We start from the raw sequence: 21,105 nt of genomic DNA on the forward strand, positions 1-21,105 counted from the left end.
GGGAGAATAAAGTACAAGCAATGGGGATTGGAGCAGCACGTAAAATACAACACAAAGCAAAGGGAGAAGCTCCCGAGGATCTCCCAATTAGCACCTTTTAGTAAATATAACCCTTCATGTTTATACCTACTGTGCACAGACTTGTGCTCTATAAAACGTCTTCAATCAGCAAAACATGTAGCACTGCGCACTTTTTCCCCCTATTTTTGTAATTACAGGATTGAAGCATTGGGTCCCTGGAGCTGAACTGTGTTCATTTCAGCTCGTTGGACCCCCTGCTTCCAGAGATACTTAGCTCCGTAGGGGATGCCGGTATCTGCAGCCAGGGAACGTGTGTGCCTAACGCAATGGCGGCATTTAAATGTCCTGCCGGCAAATAGGAAGCTGTGATGTCATCCCGTGCGGCTTCCTATTGGCCCGTGTGACTTGGGGCTTTAAACTGAAGACAGATACCGGCACCGCCTACGGAGGTAAGTATCTCTGGAAGCAGGGGGTCCCCTGAGCTGACATGAATACAGTTAATCTCCACAGACCCCCTGCTTCAAACCTGTAATAATAATACTAAAAATTAAAAAAAAAATGTGTGCAGTGCTACAGGTTTTGCTGCTTTAAAGCGATGAACTAATATTTACCATCAGAGGGCAGTTTTGTTTGGGTCAGTACAGTCACTTTCTGTGTCTCGGAGTTGATGGCCAGCAGATGTCCTCCTTTACAGCCCACATACAAATCAGATGTGGTGCTCCAGCAATGGAAATTAGGTTGTACCCCATGTCTTCTTTGTTCTTTTGCCTTAAACATAAATGAGAATAAATTATCATTTAAAAAAATAGATAGGTGTGAAGCAGGGGGTCTCCGGAGATGAACCCCATTTATTTAAGCTCTGGAGACCCCCTGCTGCCAGAGATACTTACCTCCATAGGGAGTGTCGGTATCTCTGTGCAGTGTAAAGCTCACGCATCACGTGAGCCAATAGGAAGATACAAGGGGATGACGTTGCGGCTTCCTATTGGCCGGCAGGATGAAGGGCTTTTAAACCGCCATATTGTGAACCCAGCCAGGGCTCCTCCTGGCAGCACCGCAGAGGTAATTATCTCAGGAAGCAGGGGGTCACCAGAGATTAAATCAATGCGTTTCAGCTCTGGAGACCCCTTGCTTCAAACCTATTAAAAAACAAAATGGAAAACAAAAAAACAAAAACATACTGTTGCTTGAATTGCTGCTTTACAGCTACTTCCCAGTGCTGGAGAAAAGCGCACCTCTTTTCCAATGAAAGGGATAAAGATCTTCTCCATCACAGCAAATTGTCCACAGCATATATAATAGTTTGGTGAATTGATCTATTCAGTGGCTATAATTTGTGGTATACCGCTTCATTCAGGTTTTAACATTGGAAGCAAATAAACGACACTGAAGTAATTTTACAATGGCAATATTACAACAACAAAAAACACATTTGTCTTGCAATATTGCTATTGTGAACTCACTTTCCCTGTGTAGTCAGAAGAATTTGTTCACGGAAAGGGTAGATTTTGTGGAATAGCAGAGGCGATAAAGATACATACACAAATAAGATTTGAAATCGCTTGGGATAGACAGGGCTGGTATCCTTAACATGAAAGAAAGACAAGGATCTTTAGACTGAGGATTCACAATCAGTGCTGGTTTAAGGGACACCAACCGAACAGGGGCATCCTCCGCCATGTCCCCAGGCCAAATGTCCTCACCGCTCTGATCCCCCCCCCAGCCTCAGGGCACCCCAAGCACACCTCCCCCAAACCTCCCCCGCACCGCAGGTAGTCTAAAAATGTTTCCTGGCTGCTGGCGGCCAAGCCGAGCATCCTGCGTACTCACAAACGGTGCCGGAGCAGCGGACCATTGAGGCGCCCCCACAAACAGTGCTGGTGCGGCAGCCATGCAAGGCGCCCTCACAAATGGCACCGAAGCAGCCGCGGCGTGTAAGCCCTGAGTGGGTGAAACGCGTAAGAGCTGCGGGGGGTATTATCCCTTCTCTCTTTTTTTAAATCCATGTTGAAATAAAGCCGTCCTTATAGCACAGTCCAGCCTTTGCCATTTTTGTTGCGCGGCCGTGCCCGCTGTTTCACTCTCCTCTTCGGCGGTGGTGATTTCTCCTGCACTTTCACGCAGCCTGGAGCACACAAGACCGGATGAATCAAAGTTACCTGTGAGTAATTCATTACCATTTGCAATGTTGGAGCCTCCCCAGGTGAACTGGTTTATTTAGCAGCGGGACTTATGTATGGGGTCTGGGTGGGTTTTAGGACTTCCCCCGGACAACCCTTCACAGTCTCGCCAGACCACTTCCCAACTAGGGGTTAATTTATAAAAGCTCCTACACTTATTTTGTTATCCGGATGCAGCAACTGACTACTAATGTGGAAATATACGCTCTGCAGCACTAGTTAATTGAGGGGATCGTGTGCCTCAATGTTCCTTCTATACATTTTTATATAGGATTGAAGCCGGGCTATCCAGAGCTGAACCCAATTAATTTCAGCTCCAGGGAACCCCTGATTCCAGAGATACTTACTACCGAAGTAGGTGTCAGTAGCTGCTCCAGCTGAGCAAGCAGAGCTTTAAAGTAACTGTGTACTGAGTACCCGGAATTACCCGTACCCGGCACTTTTCCAGCTACCCTGACATTACCCAGACATGTTTGCATTTCATATGCTTATGTCTCCACTGTATACCCATTAAAGACCTTTTTTATTGTTGTTAACCCTTGTTGGCATACACTCCTTTTGGTCATCTGGGAAACGGGGAGAGGAGACACTCACACACTACACCCATCGGGGGATAATTCTGCTGAGACAACCCAGACACCATCCATACAGGACATCACCCTCTGAGGACAAGGACTCACATCAGGCCATGTGAGTTTTATGTATATTGAGACTCCAGCATATGAGTCTGTAATCAATCCACTACAGTCAGCGTTGAGGGAGAGACACCACACAAGCCCGTGTGAGTCACTGAATCCATAATTTTATGTATTCTTTGATTAGTTAAAGTGGAAAACCAATTATCAACCCCTCCAGCATTATCCTCCTCCTTGCTTCCACACCCTGCCCTTACCCCCCTCCCCCTTTCCCCACCCACCCCCCCCTCTTCCCCCATCCCCCACATGTGTATCTAATACACTGAGATTTTAATTCTTTTTTATTTCATTCGGTTCCATCGACATCGGGAGGCCCATGAGGTTTGCACTGACTATCTTCACACTACAACTGCCACGCTAAGAAGGAGACGGGATTCCCTTCTCCGAAGTCAAGCAGCAACCAGGAAATCATCAAAAAAGGGCCAGTATATATTTTTATATACTCTTTTACACTTCGTACACAATCACATATCTATATTCCAATTTATTTGAATAGCTTAGGCGTTGCAGCACTTTCTCCGCCACAAATCCTAGGGAGCGCCCCAGTTCAAACAACCTCCATTACCCAGACCCGGCAACTGAGAAGTGGGCCTGGCATCGGGTAACACCCGGTGTCGGTAATGTCAGGGTAGCTGAAAATAAACAAATCACTTACTTGCAGCCAGCGACGGAAGACATCTATGAAGAGCAGCAGAGGTCCTGTGGTGGTGTCACAGCCGTCTGTCCAATAGGAACGCTCCTGCTCCAGTCACGTGGTTCCCCGGCTCACACTGCTATCTGCTGCTGTGCTGTGTAATGGATTCCTGCTTCACCCACGCCGGCTGAAGACACTTCGGATGCTGACACCACCACAGGACCTCTGCTGCTCTTCATAGATGTCGACGTGGTCTTCCTCCACCCTGCAGGTAAGTGCCAACCGGGTACCCAGCTGGGTAGAACTATTGATTTTGGCCGAGTACCCGTTACCCGTTTTTTTTAAATAAATGCCTACTTGGTACAACACTACTTTAAAGTTTAAAGCTCCCGCGTCACATGGGCTAATAAGGAAGCCACACCAATGACATCACAGCTTCGTATTGCCCCACAGGACATGAAATCTTTCAACAGTGGCCATTATGTGATCTTTAGCAGCATAGGAGAGCTGCTACCGGCAACTACTTCAGAGGCAAGTATCCCCTGCTTGAATCCTACATACAAAAATGCCTCTTTAACACAAATAAAAAATAAATGAGGAGCATAACTTACTGTGAATGTTTCTGCTATATCGCCCACTAACCCAGCAATGGCACATGTTGGCATCAAAGGTCCATAGTAGGAGAGCTGGTTGGTCACTTGGTAATTAAAACTCTTCTCCTCTGCAGCCATTGTTCCATCCTCATTGGGAAGTTTAACGGGCCTATAAATAAAAATAAATAAGGTTTATTTTTGTTGTTTTTAAACGGATGCCAGTGGAACCTACAAAGCATTTCTGTGTTAGCTTTTTAGGCTCCTCTGACCCCCATAGGCAGCAAAACGTGAAGCAAACGTCTCCAGTGTCCGAATTTCCTGAGATAACATTTCCTGCACGGGGTTTTGATTACATTATACTCACATTTTAGACAGTGAAGGAAATACTTCTAATACTGTAAAAGGCCTTTGGGACCTGTGCCAGTAAGACCACATACTGTTTAAGTTACAGGTACCCGGTTCTGGGTGTGGTCAAACTAGCATCCACATAAGGTGCTAAGCTATAGCTCGCATCCGCTACCATTCATATGGATAGGAGTAAAGGTCTGCTTAAGATTAGCATGGTTTTGCGAATCTGGGCATGGATGGGTCACTTTTTGAACCTTTGCCTGCCAAAGTAAACACAAGGATTTTAAATTTGCCATTACACAGGAATAAAGCTTCAACTTGCACAGCCAAGCTGAAAACATGGATTGAATTATCCACACAAACAATACCCACTGTTTTGTGGAGCAAGGATGCCACGGTTTCTATTCTGCTCCTTTGCAACTTGTCTCACAGCCTTTGTGCCAAGTGGAAAGAACACCCTGCAACACAATGGGAAAAAGCCCCTACGTGCTTCCCCATCTCCACTAAGCTTGGCTCAAAAACAATTATTTGGAGAGAGTGATGCTTTAATGCATCTCACTTACATTGCTTTTAGATTGTAAACTTTGTCACACATTTCAATGTTCCACACAGTAACAGAGATCTCACTGGACAAACACAACTGCTGCCAGTTTACAGGATTGAAGGTCAAGTTGGTAAAAACTGTTCTGGATTCCGACTGGCTGCACAAAGAAATGCCTTCCTGCCAGTTCCTAAAGAAATGTAAAACAATGTTAGGTAGTTATGTATATTTATTCATACAACATCAACAGAGTATGCAGTGCTATACAGAATGTTAGAATGTAGGGAGTTATAATTTCCATGCATTAAAGCACATGGTAGCAAGAAGAAGCCCTACTCTTGCGATATGTCCAGCTCTACCAGTTTTTTTTTCTACCAGTGTATCCTGCCTGTGCTGATGTATGGATGTTAGACTTAGACCATAACTGTGAAGATAATTCAGAAGCGTCAGACATCTACAAGTATGGAGAGGTGTATGCTGGGTATTAGGCCTCGGCCATGTTCCTTGCTTGCTGGCGGAAGTGCGCTGACGCGCGCTCCCGCTCGGAACTGAGCCCCTACAGCCTCAATTAGAGTGGCTTTAGTAGGGGCTCACCTGCGCTTCCGCAAGTGCGCGGAAGCGCAGGTCTTAGGCCTCGGCCAGGCTCCCTTCTGGCGTGCTGAGGCGCAGGGAAAGTGGGTGCTTTCCCTGGCCTTGCGGTTGCTTACCACACGTGCTGTCAGCGGGCCGTCAGGGGGCGGTGCGGGGGCAGGCGCGTCACTGGCCGGGGGCGGGCCAGTGACGTCACGGAGCTGGTTCGCCCTCATTGGGCGAACCGCTCACGTGACAGGTCTGTCGCGCTGGCATGCGGGGGAATTTTAAATTCCCCTAAGACCTGCGCTTCCGCGCGCTTGCGGAAGCACAGGTGAGCCCCTACTAAAGCCGCTCTATTTGCGGCTGTAGAGACTCAGTGCTGAGCGGGAGCGCGTGTCAGCACGCTTCTGCCAGCAAGCGCTAAACATGGCCGAGGCCGTAGGGGAATTTAAAATTCCCCCGCTTGCCGGCGCGACAGGCCGGTCACGTGAGCGGTTCGCCCAATGAGGGCGAACCAGCTCCGTGACGTCACTGGCCCGCCCCCGGCCAATGACGCGCTCGCCCCCGGCCAGTGACGCGCCCGCCCCCGGCCAGTGACGCGCCCGCCCCCGGCCAGTGACGCGCCCGCCCCCTGACGGCCCGCTGACAGCGCGTGCGGTAAGCAACCGCAAGGCCAGGGAAAGCACCCGCTTTCCCTGCGCCTCAGCACGCCAGCAGGGAACATGGCCGAGGCCTTACCCAGAGTGACAGCAAAAAGAAGGAATGGGTTCGGCAGCAAACAAAAGTATGTGTCATAATCGCACAGATAAAGAAATTAAAATGGCAGTGGGCCGCACATATCGCAAGAAGAAAAGACCATCATTGGACAAAGATGGTACTCGACTGCATTCCAAGAGAAATTAAGAGACCAAGATGATGACCAAACGTAAGATGAGAGGATGAAATCCCAAAAGTTCATAAGAAGTAGTGACATGAAAATGAGCAGAATCGTATTGATTACAACTATATGCTGGTTGGATTCATATCTCAGTGGAAGAATACCCATACACATTTCACTCCAAGCATATCTGTATGAAAGTCTATTATTTACATTGCAGGAAATAATGCCATACAAATGGTGAACTTATGATTCTGCACAAGATTTAAGGGATTATTCTTTATCAACAGAAGCCGCCTATTTCGCTTTCGGTAGAATTTTCATATTGACTTCAATGGGGAATTTCAGTCGAAATCATCTTGATTGGCTGTTTTGGCTGATGTACAATAAACCCCTCTAAGTAAACAGTAATAAACTAACCTAACCCCTCCCCACCCTCCCACTCCCCCTTGTCTGATCAAACAAAAAACACCCAAACTATCTGCAAGGAAAAGGCTTTATTCCTAAAAGACTCTCAAATAAGGTACTCTTACCAGATTGTAAGTACATGGTCTGGAACAGAAGTATGACTAGCCATGTAGGGTCCAGAATGGCTAAATGCAATTAAAGAATAATCCAATTCCGCTCCATCTAAAAAAAAATGGAATGAATTGTTAGTTTTGACCTGGACACAAGCACAGAAAGCAACAGAAGAAAAAAGTACATCAAATCAGTCACTATATTTATTTACGGAATATCCATATTATGCATTGACCAGCACATGGGGTGTGTGTATTACTCCAAATCACACATATTTCATATATATTTTTAAACAAGAAAAAATGGAACCCATGAGTTCCAATGTCAGTGCTCTAAAGCAGGAGTGCGCAAACTTCTTGAGCTGCGCCCCCCTGCCCGGGAGCCACAGAGTTTGCGCCTCCCTCTCCCAATGACTCTGCGTCAAATGACGTCACGGGTCAGGTGACGTCACGGTACGTGACCCCGCCGCGTCATTTGCCGCAGCGTTGCCATGGCGACACGTCGCCGGAGACCTGCAGAGAGCAGGTAAGTGAGTTACAGAGGCCTCACGCCTCCCCAGGCATTTCATTTAAATGCAGTGGGGAAGGGCGCAGGGCTTCTGTAACCGCCCGCGCCCCCCCTTCAAATTCTCATGACCCCCCCCTGGGGGGCGCGCCTCCCAGTTTGCGCACCGCTGCTCTAAAGTGTACAAAAGAATAGTCTATAGTAAGTTGAATGTAATGTATATGGAGTATGTTTCACTCATAATTTGACTTGTAGGTTGTTGACAGTATAGTCAGGCTCATGTATAAGCAAGAAGAAGTCATGATTACTCCAATTATGAGAAGAGGTAACACGATGTCAGGACCCAAAAGGGATGTCTGTGGAACCAACAAGGGTGGGGAACCCAGACCCCCTCATTAACAGTAAATAACTCTCCCCTGGAGCTGGCTAGAAACAATACTTGAATGTCCATAAAGTTCTGATAGAAAAAGGTACGCACGACCTTATTGGTTGGAAGCTTGAAGTTCGCGTGCTCTCAACCTGAAGAAAATGACAGGAAGTGGCATCCCAAAGGGGAAAGATTAAACGGTGCACTGCGTTCAGAGAAAATTGATGACTGAGGCTGGATCGCTTGGCAGATAGAAAAAAACATTTTATTGTATTGTAAGAGATGTGTGCAGAGGTTCATATAATGGAGACTGATGTGGGTGAAATTATATCTTGGCTTTATTGAGCCTGTTCCTTTATCCAGGCAAAACATACATAAACAACAAAATAACAAACCCCTATCCCTTTGTAAGGGCTAACTTACTTCCCCAGACCCTATCTGCAGGACTGGAGGGATATTCCCATTACCAGCCTATCACCCCAAAGTCTCAGGAGGTAGCTTAAGCAGGTGGCCCTCCATGTTAGTCTCTGGCAGGTTCCTGGGTCCTCTGTGTCCAGGAAATATAGGTCTCTGGGTGTGAGAATGTCTTGATCTCAGCACAGCCTTTGCGCTCAAGACAATGTCTGTGTGCAGGCTTCTCTGCTATCCTTATATCAGCCCAATTGTGAGCTAAGGAATCTCAGACTTAATTGGCCAGGTGGAGTCTGGTTAGTCGCCTGCTGCACTTAACCATATCCCTGCTGGATTTTAGAGATAGTTTCTTCAACAGGGATAAGTCCCTGTTACATGGATCTTCCGCAACATTGTAGTAGCAAAGAAAAACCTTGAGAGGAAACTCTGACGCATTTTGCACATGCGTGCGCTTTGTCTTTGACAAAGACAAAGCGCACGCATGCGTCAGAGGCTCCTCTCAAGGTTTTAGTTTGCTGTTACTATGTTGCGGAAGATCCAATAAACTGTTTTTTTCTATCTGCTGAGCGATCCAGCCTCCGTCATCAATTGTCTCTGAACGCAGTGCACTGCCTAATCTTTCCCCCTTGGGATGCCACTTCCTGTATTTCCAAACAGCATTCGTATTGTAAACAGGTACCCATCATGTTCTAAAATACATCAGCTATAACGGACTAATGTTTTCCTATAGTCAGGCACCAACTACATATCCTATACTTCAGTCCACGGTCCAGGTTTTCCATATAATTGCAGATTACAAGGTACAAGTCTGTCTACTATTACCGGGTAAAACCCAAATCATGCAAATCAGATTCACTGTACTCCGGCATTGCAGGCCATTCTGGCCCTGGCATGCATGTTTTTTGTTTTCACAAAAGCATTGTTTACTTTTTGCATTGTTTACTGAAATAAGTAAGGAAGCACCTTTCAGTTCGGCTCTTTTAACAAATCCTGGAAAGGTATAAACATAAATAGAAGGTTTAAGCTTCTGATCTGAAAACGCCACCACTTCACTGTAGATGTTAGCAGCAAATGCCCCAATGCGTCCGGTCATACACTGCAGCACTGACTGCTTCCTTGTTTTTATGTCCATAAAAACAATAAAATTGCCACACGGATAACACACGGTCTTGTTGTTGATAAAAGTAACATTCTTCTTGTTAATGCCTTGCACCCATCTGGAGAAAAAAAAAAGGAATATAAAAACAAGAAATACTAAGACAAATACACAAACCAAAATGACAGTTTTTTCAGAGTCGTGTTACAGATTAGTTATGGGAAATGCACATGGTGCAAGAATGCACAGTAAGGTTTTCCCAGTTTGACTAAAGATAGACATCCCCAATGAGGTGTAGAGGAATGTGGATTTATGTTCACCCACCTTTGGCCTTCAGGGGACACCTGTCTACTTTACCAAAATAATCCTAAAGACTCTCACTGTATATATGTAGCCATGCATAATAATGGACTGCAGACATCTTCCCTGTTGGCAGTAAGCCCTGGTAAGTACAGGCCTGCCAGCAGTAGTTATGGAGGTTTTCCCTCATACCCTGGTGAGGTGCCCTGTGTATGGATGGGAGTGGGTACATGCTCTGAGTCCCTGTATAGTGACATCAGAGATGTGCCTGCACCCTGAGGTATAAAGGGCACAACACTGTCAGTTAGTGGTTGTTGAAAAGCAGTGGTTGCAGTTGTTGCACAGGGAGTGCAATATAGTTTCGTGACCCTAGTGCTGTAACTAGTGGCACGAATATTTAAATCAAGCCTGTCTAGGCCACACTGTGTCCAGGGACCTGGCACAGGGGTGATCTCCCTAAAGGGAGAGGGGATCCCACTCCAATTGAGGAGGGCAGTACCTGGCAAAGGGACAGCACGGAGGAATGTGCGGCTGAAGCTGAGAGCTGCAAGGGGCAGTCTACTGTAATCAGATCATCAATAAAGATGCCCTTGTTAAAGAAAACCCCACTGTGTGAGTGTGAGATTACTCTACAGTGGCAGTCACCACCGAGAAGGAGTTCCTCACCAGGACCATCTCCCTGCGGAAGCATAGATCCTGATGAGATTGAGGCGCTGCACATGATGTAAGTTGGACTCGCACCCACTACCTCAGCTAACTGTCCTGATGACATCCCCTAATACCATCAAGCGGGAGACTCAGGAGTCCTGTTACTTGCAGGTGCACCACCATACACGATCACGTAATGGGGACCGGTTAGACCACACGGGCCAATGTGAGATTGGGTGGGTCAAGCAAGGGGGTCCACCCGTTACATATATATATATTTTACTCAAGTCACCCACTTCACTATGGAGCTTTCTACTCATTTTTTATCTTGAAGATTTGGTCAAACTTGATCCGGCTACTTGAGCACCCAAATACCACCCTTGAATCTGTACTATGAGAAAATACTTGCAGCATTTTTTAAAAACAACTCTGAATGACATTTTTAAAGTATTATACTGTAACAGGCATTTTTTGTTTCTATAGCAACCATTTAAAAAGTTACATCCCCTTCCTCTTCTGAAACAGGCTCTGGCACACCCCATTTTGAGCCCTGCCCTGTCTCTAGTAGTTCACCAATTGTATCCAGTGACTGCCTGGTCACATGATCTTCCCCACAGAACTTTGCATCTTCTACTGCACTGCCAGCCATTTAGGGAACCCCTGAGCGGAATCTTCGCCGATCAATCACACGAGATCAGATGTATCGGCAACTTAGCTAATTACTTATCATTGTGTGGATTTTTCCACCCAAATTTTTGCAAGTGCACGCTTGGGACGCTGCAGGGGAAGCTGAGCGTGCTATAAAGTTTTAAACATTTGTTTATCTAAGCGCAGAGCACCGGTGAGCATGTGTGCCTGCGCATATGCGCGCACGCATCGCGTGAGCGGACACTTGCATATATATCTATATATATCTATATATCTACTATATATTTCTGAAAGCACTGTATGTTTGTCTGCATAGCCTCTGTCCCTCAGGCCAATGAGATTGCTCCCTTGGGCCGGCCGCCCCCGCACACCTCTCATTGGCCTGAGGCGGAGTGACGGCCCAAAGGACACACACACACACACACACACATACACACACACACTTTCCCCCTCTGTCCCGTCCCCCCCACCGTCCCCACCATCACGTGCGCCGCCCTGCACCGGCTCCGGACAGAGGGGAAGCGCGGCCCTCCTACCCCAGGCTCCGGACGGAGGGGAAGCGCGGCCCTCCTACCCCAGCCGCCAACGTTCCCTTACCTCCCCGGCGCTATCTCCCCCTCCTCCCGCCCAGGTAAGTCACACCACTGCGCGTCCCGCCTCAGCTTATGGTGCCAGTGACTCACCTATTTCAGCCGCGCAGCCTCCCGCCTAAGGCCCCAGGCCCACACAGGGCGCTTCCTGCCGCCGCCTGCACGCGCCTCAGTCAGCCGGGCGGCACATCGGTGGACCAAGCGGGGGCCACTCAATGGGTACAGAGTGGGTATAATGGGTCCGGGGTGCCTGGGTAGTGGGGGAGGGTGGGTTAACCCTTTAATTACTATAGAGGTTATTAACCGCTAAGGTGATTATGGGGTTAGGGGCCATTAGATTGTATTTTTTATGTATTCTTTCTGGCAACGGAGGACATGGCCCTGCAGTATGCTGACGAGGATGCCCTTCATAATTACAGGGGTAAGTAGAGCGGTTTTATTTACTTTATTTATGCTGGCTAATGTTTTGTTTAATAATGGGCAAATGATCTATTATCCATATCTGGGTACCAGTTATTTTGCACATTACTGTACTGTATGTGTTTGGGGGGGGGGAAGGTGTATATATTGAAATGTAGGCCATCATTATTTTTTTTACAACACGAATGGTACCGCAAGCCAGCGGGGGGGGAGAGCGCGTCGGGGGGAACGGGCGAGCCCCGAGTCACAGGGAACGGGGGAGCGAGCCCCTAGTCACGGGGAACGGGGGGGTGAAGAGCGAGCCCCGAGTCACGGGGAACGAAGAGCAAGCCCCGAGTCATCGAGGAACGAAGAAGGGGGAGCGGTCAGCCGCCGAGCCAGCGGGGGGATGGACGCCCGGACGGGGGGCATGCGGATACATACATTATGACAATACATATGCCCCCTGCTCTTCACCCCCTTTCCCCCTCCCCTTTCCCCTCCGCCACTCCCCTTCCCCCCCCCAGTCCCCTTTCCCCCCCCCCACTCCCCTTTCCCCCCACTCCCCTTTCGCGAGCGGGGGAGGGGGGAGAGCGTGAATTGGAGCTATTTCTGTGTGTTAGGCTGCGTCCCCGCTAGCGCTGAGCTCGCTGAGCAGGCGGCGCTTGGCGAGGTGACGTATATATATATACAGTGTTCGACAAACCTATACATTTGCTCGCCCCGGGCGAGTGGATTTAACCCCCGGGCGAGTAAATATTGGCCCAAGCAGCACACGTTTGGTACTAGGTGGCGAGTAGATTTTTTTGTGTGGCGAGTAGATTTTTTGGTGATTTGTCAACCACTGTATATATATATATGCAAGTCTCCGCTCACGCGATGCGTGCGCGCATATGCATGGGCACACACGCTCACCGGTGCTCGGCGCTTAGATAAACAAATGTTTAAAATTTTCTAGCGCGCTCAGCTTCCCCTGCAGCGTCCCAAGCGAGCAAAAATTTTAAGGACACCCAGCGCTCATGCTTGGAGAGGACAAATCCTAATGTGTGTGTGTGCTGTGTGCATTGACTGCTGCTGAGCACGCTTCAAAATCAATTTTCTTTGTCTCCCCAAGCGCCGAGCAAGGGAGAGCGCACGTTACCGTGCAGAAGCGCGCGCACGCCACCTTGAAGATTCACATTCACTGAAGTCAACGCGCCAAGTGCGCTCAGCGGCAACGTTGACGCAGCCTTAGTGGATTGCTTTCTCAACTCCCTTTTCCAGCTTTTTCCCGAAGTCGAAAACTCAGGAGAGGAGAAACCTGCATGTGCAGCCAACACAACATAGACAAACAATTTCTTCAAAGTGCAGTTCTCCTCAGAAATACAACATACAGCTCTACTCACAAGCTCATAATGAAGTTCTCCATTTAATGTGACAGCCAATAACAGTGGGAAAACAATGTTTCAGGTCCCATATGGACATTTCATCAGGTGAAAACTTCATAGAACAAATACAAAAGAAACAGCGCAAAAGACCTCAAAGTGTAGTATGAATATAAAATTATATTATTATAACAGGTGAGTATTGCACGTACATCAGATTGAATAATTACTGGCAGTACATGTATATGGACATGTTACCAATCAGCCACGAGTGGAATGGGTTGTCTTCACGTGGGTAGAATCTCCTTCCCCTCAGCCCCTCAGCCTCAACTGCTAAATTCAGAACGAAAACATTTTTCCTCAAAAACTACAAAAGAAAACTTTGTGGTCAAAGACTGTATATCATGCAAATCCACTTATGTAGTATACCTTCTCCAATGTCCCTGCGGATACCAATACGTTGGTCGAACTAAACGCTATCTTAGAGTGAGAATCCTGGAGCATGCTAGGAATATAAAACTAGGATTAGACAACCATAGTGTCTCCAGACACTTTAAGCTAAAACACAACAGTGATGAGAGCAGTCTTCGATTCATTGGTATTCAAACTGTCCCTGCAGGTCGACGGGGGGGAGATAGAGTTAAAATGCTCTCTAGACAAGAAAGTGTTTGGATATATAAATTACAAACACTTTCCCCGTTGGGTTTGAATGAGGAAATAGACGTCTGGTCTTTATACTAATACCGTACAACATATCCGTGTGGCTGAACGAATCTTTGTATTTATAATTTTAGGCACTATACATCCACATGGTCTCCATAACACTTCTAAATGTATCTCTATTGGGATCTAGTCTATGCAAACTATCCTCCCTTTAATCTTACTTCCGCTAGCATAGGAATGTATTTAACATTATACATTTTATGTTGTATTAATCTTTGTTTCTTTTATCTTTTAGCATATGGAATATTGTGTTTAAATAAAGTTTTTTAACCCGTTTCCCATGTTTAGAGGGCTTATCCCTTTAATTTTCCCTCCACTTGATGAGAGGCTGGACTCAAAATAAACAGCCAATCACAAGACAGGGACTGGTATAAGAAGCGCACCTCTAGACACCTCCGATATCCCTGAAGAAGTACTCTAATAGTACGAAACGCGTTGGATAAGAGGGCGCTTCTCTGGACTACCCACTGTGCTTTTGTATCCTGTATACACCCATCACTTCATCCCCGTTCCTGCCCGCTGTCTCCCTGATCGGCTGAGTTCGTGCAGACGCCACCGGATGACGTCACTAGACGCGCGCCTGAATTAGACGTCACACGCCGACACACGCCGTGAGACACAGAGGAAAAGCCTATCTTGCTGTTTCAACAGCCGTGCAGTAGAGGATTCCCATCGGGCTGCTGGAATTGGATGCCGCGAGCCTGCCCCGCTGAACCAACAGCTGTGAAGCAGACGAATTCCACCGGACTGCTGCAGTTGGATGCCGGGTCAATAACACACACCACGGCCGCCTTGATCCATCAGAGGAGAGGGGAAGGAGATTCTACCCACGTGAAGACAACCCATTCCACTCGTGGCTGATTGGTAACATGTCCATATACATGTACTGCCAGTAATTATTCAATCTGATGTACGTGCAATACTCACCTGTTATAATAATATAATTTTATATTCATACTACACTATGCGGTCTTTTGCGCTGTTTCTTTTGTATTTGTTCTTCTAGTTGGTATGTGGAGCCATTCCACGAATACAGCTGCACACCTTCACCAAGTAACAGGTTTATATATTTAATTAATCACTTAATCACTGTAAGATAACACCACTTTGTTCACAATTATTAGAGCGCAGTTCACTTTCTGTTTGTTTTCATCACTTTATGCTCACTACTGCTGCACTGTGATTGTTGTACATTGTTTATTTAGTTATTGCATTAATCATGGCATGGACACTATCAAGTTGTAGGGAAAAAAGGACTGCCCTTTTTGATGCCATGTTTAAAGATGAATCCAGTGTCTTTGAGGCGGATTCTGACGAGGTCACCATTGAAGTTCATTTTAAACAATTAGAGAACTTATTGCTGACTGAGAGCAGACAATGGTTGGATCGAAATACGATTCAAAGATACCTGGATTGTGGCAGGGTGCCACGTGGATTACGTTTCTCTAAAAATCCTACATTTGGAAGAGATAACGTCCACTTCATGAAAGAATGGGATAGAATACAGGAAGAATGTTCTAGAGAGTTAATGAGATTGATTATCTATGAACGTAGCAAAAGCATTGCTGAACTAGAAAAAGATATTGGTAGAAAGATTTTAATTTTGGAACCCCTTGTATTACATCAAGATTGTTCCAAATTAGAATGCGAACTCAAAATGACTTTAGAGTCAACTACGGAGGAAATAATGTTAAACAAACAAAAGAAATTCTATCGTGACAAACACGACTATGATAACGGAAGACAAAAAGATTGGGCAAAATTTGAGAGAGAAAAAGGTATACCTAGTAACGGTCAAATTCCCCCTAAAGAACAACACCATAAAAATGAACAAAAACAGAAAACTGATAATTATCAGACTGAGGGAGGAAATTATAGTAATAAAAACAAGAGAGATCACCAACATACTCTTAAATATCATCCTAGGAGTAACTATGGTAAACAAAATCAAAATAAAAGGAGATTTAGTTCTAATAAAAGAAGAGATAGTTCTAAGAACTATCAAGAAAGGAAGAGAGATAATTCTAATACTAGATATGAACCGAAAGAGACACAATATAGAGATACCTACTACAAAGAACACCATAGAGACCAATACAAAAGGGCTACAACACCCCCAAGAATAGACTCTGGCCGCCAATCCCCTTCACGTTCCCTTTTTCTGGAGGCACTCAAGTCTCGGTACTTGGGTCCAACGGAAGGGGGGAAACTAGACAAGAAAAAACAGAGTCCAAAGCCAATACGCACTCAAAAAAGGCACCACTCACCCGAAGAGGGACTAGGGGAGGCTGGAAATCCCAAACAAAGAAGGGAATCGAGATAGACCCTAACATAAATAAATCAAAAGGCATATTCAACCTATCCTCTGTTGCCTTGACTTCTCATCAGGAGCAAGTTCTTAATAAAGGCCTTAAATTCTCTCAGTCAAGTGGACCCAATGGTTTCCAACTGTTCACTGACTTGCACAAATTCACTAGGAATTTGACCTTAAAAAGGCACTTTATGAGGAACAAATTAGGTATTGATCAGCCTAATATAGAGATTGATCAGATATGCGTTAGGGAGAACCAAGTTGATACATTATGCCAACATACCGATTTTAAACCACAATCTAGATTTTATCCTGCACACAGCAAAGGCAGTTTTATAGATTCGTTTTTTAATGTTGTTAACAATGAATTTACTCAAATGGTTAAAGACTTTAAATTCACAGACATAAAACATAATTTGACGTTCAAAGAACATCAAGCAGTTAAAGAATTACAAGATAATAAGAGTCTGATCATAAAACAAGCAGACAAAGGTGGGGGAATTGTCCTCCAAAATAGAAATGACTACGAAATGGAGGCATTCCGTATACTTGATGATCCCGTTTATTACGGTAAACTTTCACACAATCCTACTAATGATTTCCTATTGGAGTTAAAAACTCTTCTTGATGAAGCTGTAGAGTCCACAGTACTAACTAAATCAGAATACTGTTTTCTTTATGTTGAGTTTCCACGAATTCCAGTTTACTACCACCTGCCAAAAATACATAAAAATTTGAAAATTCCACCTGGCAGACCTATTATTTCTGGCATTAATTCCCTAACGGCAAATCTATCTCAGTATGTAGATTATTTTTTACAAAAATATGTAAAGGTTTTGCCCTCCTATGTAAAAGATACTACTGCCGTTCTGAACTCATTAAAAACAAAAATTTGGAAGGAGGAATACAGATGGGCAACCTTTGATGTACAGTCACTGTACACCTGTATTCCTCACAATAGAGGTATTAATGCTATTAGAGAAATAATATCCAAAGATGTAGAATTACATCCCCTTAACTGCGAATTTATCATAGACGCCATTCAGTATATCTTGTCACACAACTATTTTCTCTTTATGAATCAATATTACATCCAGTTGTGTGGCACAGCTATGGGGACACGCTTTGCCCCTAGCTACGCCAACATTTACATGGGAGTATGGGAAGATCTCCACATCTGGAATAACAATCCATTTGCAAACCATGTAATTAGTTGGCAGAGATATATTGATGACGTGCTATGTATATGGGAGGGTGATGAGACTACCTTAGAGCAGTTCAAAATCTATTTGAACACTAATGAATTTAACCTAAAGTTCACCGCGGAAACCCATAAAAATGAAATTAACTTTTTAGATCTTAGTCTAGAATCCAAAACTGGTTTATGTATTAATACCAAAACTTTTTTTAAAAAGGTGGACACGAACAGTTTCATATTATCATCCAGTAACTACAAAAGGTCCTGGATTGATAATATACCTGTAAGTCAATTTATGCGAATCAAACGCAACTGTAGTCAACAAATTGACTTTGAACATCAATCAATTGTTCTATTTGACAAATTCATAGAACGTGGTTACGATAGAGCTCTTTTAATAAGATCATTAGAAAAGGTCTGTAATATGGATAGGGAATCACTTCTGACACAAAAAGTGGTGAAAAAAGACTTTATTAAAAAGAAAGATGCCAACACAGAAGACAATATAATAACAATTCCCTTCATTACAGAATACAATTCGACAAGTATAACGATTCAGAATATAATAAAGAAAAATTGGAATATTCTGTGCAATGACCCCATTCTTGGATCTTGTCTTCCCCCACAACCTACCTTCATTTACCGCAAGGCCAAAAGTTTAAAGCACTATTTGGCACCAAGTGACATAGGATTGTCTAATACCTCCACATCTGAGGGTTTATGGTTACCAAAGAAACCAAGCGGAAACTATAGTTGTGGTAAATGTAAGGCTTGTAAACTGCTAAATTCAGAACGAAAACATTTTTCCTCAAAAACTACAAAAGAAAACTTTGTGGTCAAAGACTGTATATCATGCAAATCCACTTATGTAGTATACCTTCTCCAATGTCCCTGCGGATACCAATACGTTGGTCGAACTAAACGCTATCTTAGAGTGAGAATCCTGGAGCATGCTAGGAATATAAAACTAGGATTAGACAACCATAGTGTCTCCAGACACTTTAAGCTAAAACACAACAGTGATGAGAGCAGTCTTCGATTCATTGGTATTCAAACTGTCCCTGCAGGTCGACGGGGGGGAGATAGAGTTAAAATGCTCTCTAGACAAGAAAGTGTTTGGATATATAAATTACAAACACTTTCCCCGTTGGGTTTGAATGAGGAAATAGACGTCTGGTCTTTATACTAATACCGTACAACATATCCGTGTGGCTGAACGAATCTTTGTATTTATAATTTTAGGCACTATACATCCACATGGTCTCCATAACACTTCTAAATGTATCTCTATTGGGATCTAGTCTATGCAAACTATCCTCCCTTTAATCTTACTTCCGCTAGCATAGGAATGTATTTAACATTATACATTTTATGTTGTATTAATCTTTGTTTCTTTTATCTTTTAGCATATGGAATATTGTGTTTAAATAAAGTTTTTTAACCCGTTTCCCATGTTTAGAGGGCTTATCCCTTTAATTTTCCCTCCACTTGATGAGAGGCTGGACTCAAAATAAACAGCCAATCACAAGACAGGGACTGGTATAAGAAGCGCACCTCTAGACACCTCCGATATCCCTGAAGAAGTACTCTAATAGTACGAAACGCGTTGGATAAGAGGGCGCTTCTCTGGACTACCCACTGTGCTTTTGTATCCTGTATACACCCATCACTTCATCCCCGTTCCTGCCCGCTGTCTCCCTGATCGGCTGAGTTCGTGCAGACGCCACCGGATGACGTCACTAGACGCGCGCCTGAATTAGACGTCACACGCCGACACACGCCGTGAGACACAGAGGAAAAGCCTATCTTGCTGTTTCAACAGCCGTGCAGTAGAGGATTCCCATCGGGCTGCTGGAATTGGATGCCGCGAGCCTGCCCCGCTGAACCAACAGCTGTGAAGCAGACGAATTCCACCGGACTGCTGCAGTTGGATGCCGGGTCAATAACACACACCACGGCCGCCTTGATCCATCAGAGGAGAGGGGAAGGAGATTCTACCCACGTGAAGACAACCCATTCCACTCGTGGCTGATTGGTAACATGTCCATATACATGTACTGCCAGTAATTATTCAATCTGATGTACGTGCAATACTCACCTGTTATAATAATATAATTTTATATTCATACTACACTATGAGGTCTTTTGCGCTGTTTCTTTTGTATTTGTTCTTCTAGTTGGTATGTGGAGCCATTCCACGAATACAGCTGCACACCTTCACCAAGTAACAGGTTTATATATTTAATTAATCACTTAATCACTGTAAGATAACACCACTTTGTTCACAATTATTAGAGCGCAGTTCACTTTCTGTTTGTTTTCATCACTTTATGCTCACTACTGCTGCACTGTGATTGTTGTACATTGTTTATTTAGTTATTGCATTAATCATGGCATGGACACTATCAAGTTGTAGGGAAAAAAGGACTGCCCTTTTTGATGCCATGTTTAAAGATGAATCCAGTGTCTTTGAGGCGGATTCTGACGAGGTCACCATTGAAGTTCATTTTAAACAATTAGAGAACTTATTGCTGACTGAGAGCAGACAATGGTTGGATCGAAATACGATTCAAAGATACCTGGATTGTGGCAGGGTGCCACGTGGATTACGTTTCTCTAAAAATCCTACATTTGGAAGAGATAACGTCCACTTCATGAAAGAATGGGATAGAATACAGGAAGAATGTTCTAGAGAGTTAATGAGATTGATTATCTATGAACGTAGCAAAAGCATTGCTGAACTAGAAAAAGATATTGGTAGAAAGATTTTAATTTTGGAACCCCTTGTATTACATCAAGATTGTTCCAAATTAGAATGCGAACTCAAAATGACTTTAGAGTCAACTACGGAGGAAATAATGTTAAACAAACAAAAGAAATTCTATCGTGACAAACACGACTATGATAACGGAAGACAAAAAGATTGGGCAAAATTTGAGAGAGAAAAAGGTATACCTAGTAACGGTCAAATTCCCCCTAAAGAACAACACCATAAAAATGAACAAAAACAGAAAACTGATAATTATCAGACTGAGGGAGGAAATTATAGTAATAAAAACAAGAGAGATCACCAACATACTCTTAAATATCATCCTAGGAGTAACTATGGTAAACAAAATCAAAATAAAAGGAGATTTAGTTCTAATAAAAGAAGAGATAGTTCTAAGAACTATCAAGAAAGGAAGAGAGATAATTCTAATACTAGATATGAACCGAAAGAGACACAATATAGAGATACCTACTACAAAGAACACCATAGAGACCAATACAAAAGGGCTACAACACCCCCAAGAATAGACTCTGGCCGCCAATCCCCTTCACGTTCCCTTTTTCTGGAGGCACTCAAGTCTCGGTACTTGGGTCCAACGGAAGGGGGGAAACTAGACAAGAAAAAACAGAGTCCAAAGCCAATACGCACTCAAAAAAGGCACCACTCACCCGAAGAGGGACTAGGGGAGGCTGGAAATCCCAAACAAAGAAGAGAATCGAGATAGACCCTAACATAAATAAATCAAAAGGCATATTCAACCTATCCTCTGTTGCCTTGACTTCTCATCAGGAGCAA

The 21,105-nt window shown here is 44.5% G+C and overlaps 1 protein-coding gene across 1 annotated transcript in view; it reads right to left on the minus strand.

The window, feature by feature from the left end:
* The window catches only part of CFAP43 (cilia and flagella associated protein 43), a 127,229-nt gene that overhangs the window by 77,157 nt on the left and 28,967 nt on the right, over positions 1-21,105 (minus strand). Inside the window, exons 2-6 of the mRNA XM_075600874.1 lie at positions 9,227-9,480; positions 6,996-7,092; positions 5,035-5,202; positions 4,142-4,292; positions 633-789 (exon numbers count right to left, since the gene is read on the minus strand). Coding sequence (XP_075456989.1) covers positions 633-789; positions 4,142-4,292; positions 5,035-5,202; positions 6,996-7,092; positions 9,227-9,480 — 827 coding nt within the window. The remainder of the gene's footprint in view (positions 1-632; positions 790-4,141; positions 4,293-5,034; positions 5,203-6,995; positions 7,093-9,226; positions 9,481-21,105) is intronic.

The sequence above is a fragment of the Ascaphus truei genome, chromosome 5, assembly GCF_040206685.1.
Source record: "Ascaphus truei isolate aAscTru1 chromosome 5, aAscTru1.hap1, whole genome shotgun sequence".
NCBI lineage: Eukaryota > Metazoa > Chordata > Amphibia > Anura > Ascaphidae > Ascaphus > Ascaphus truei.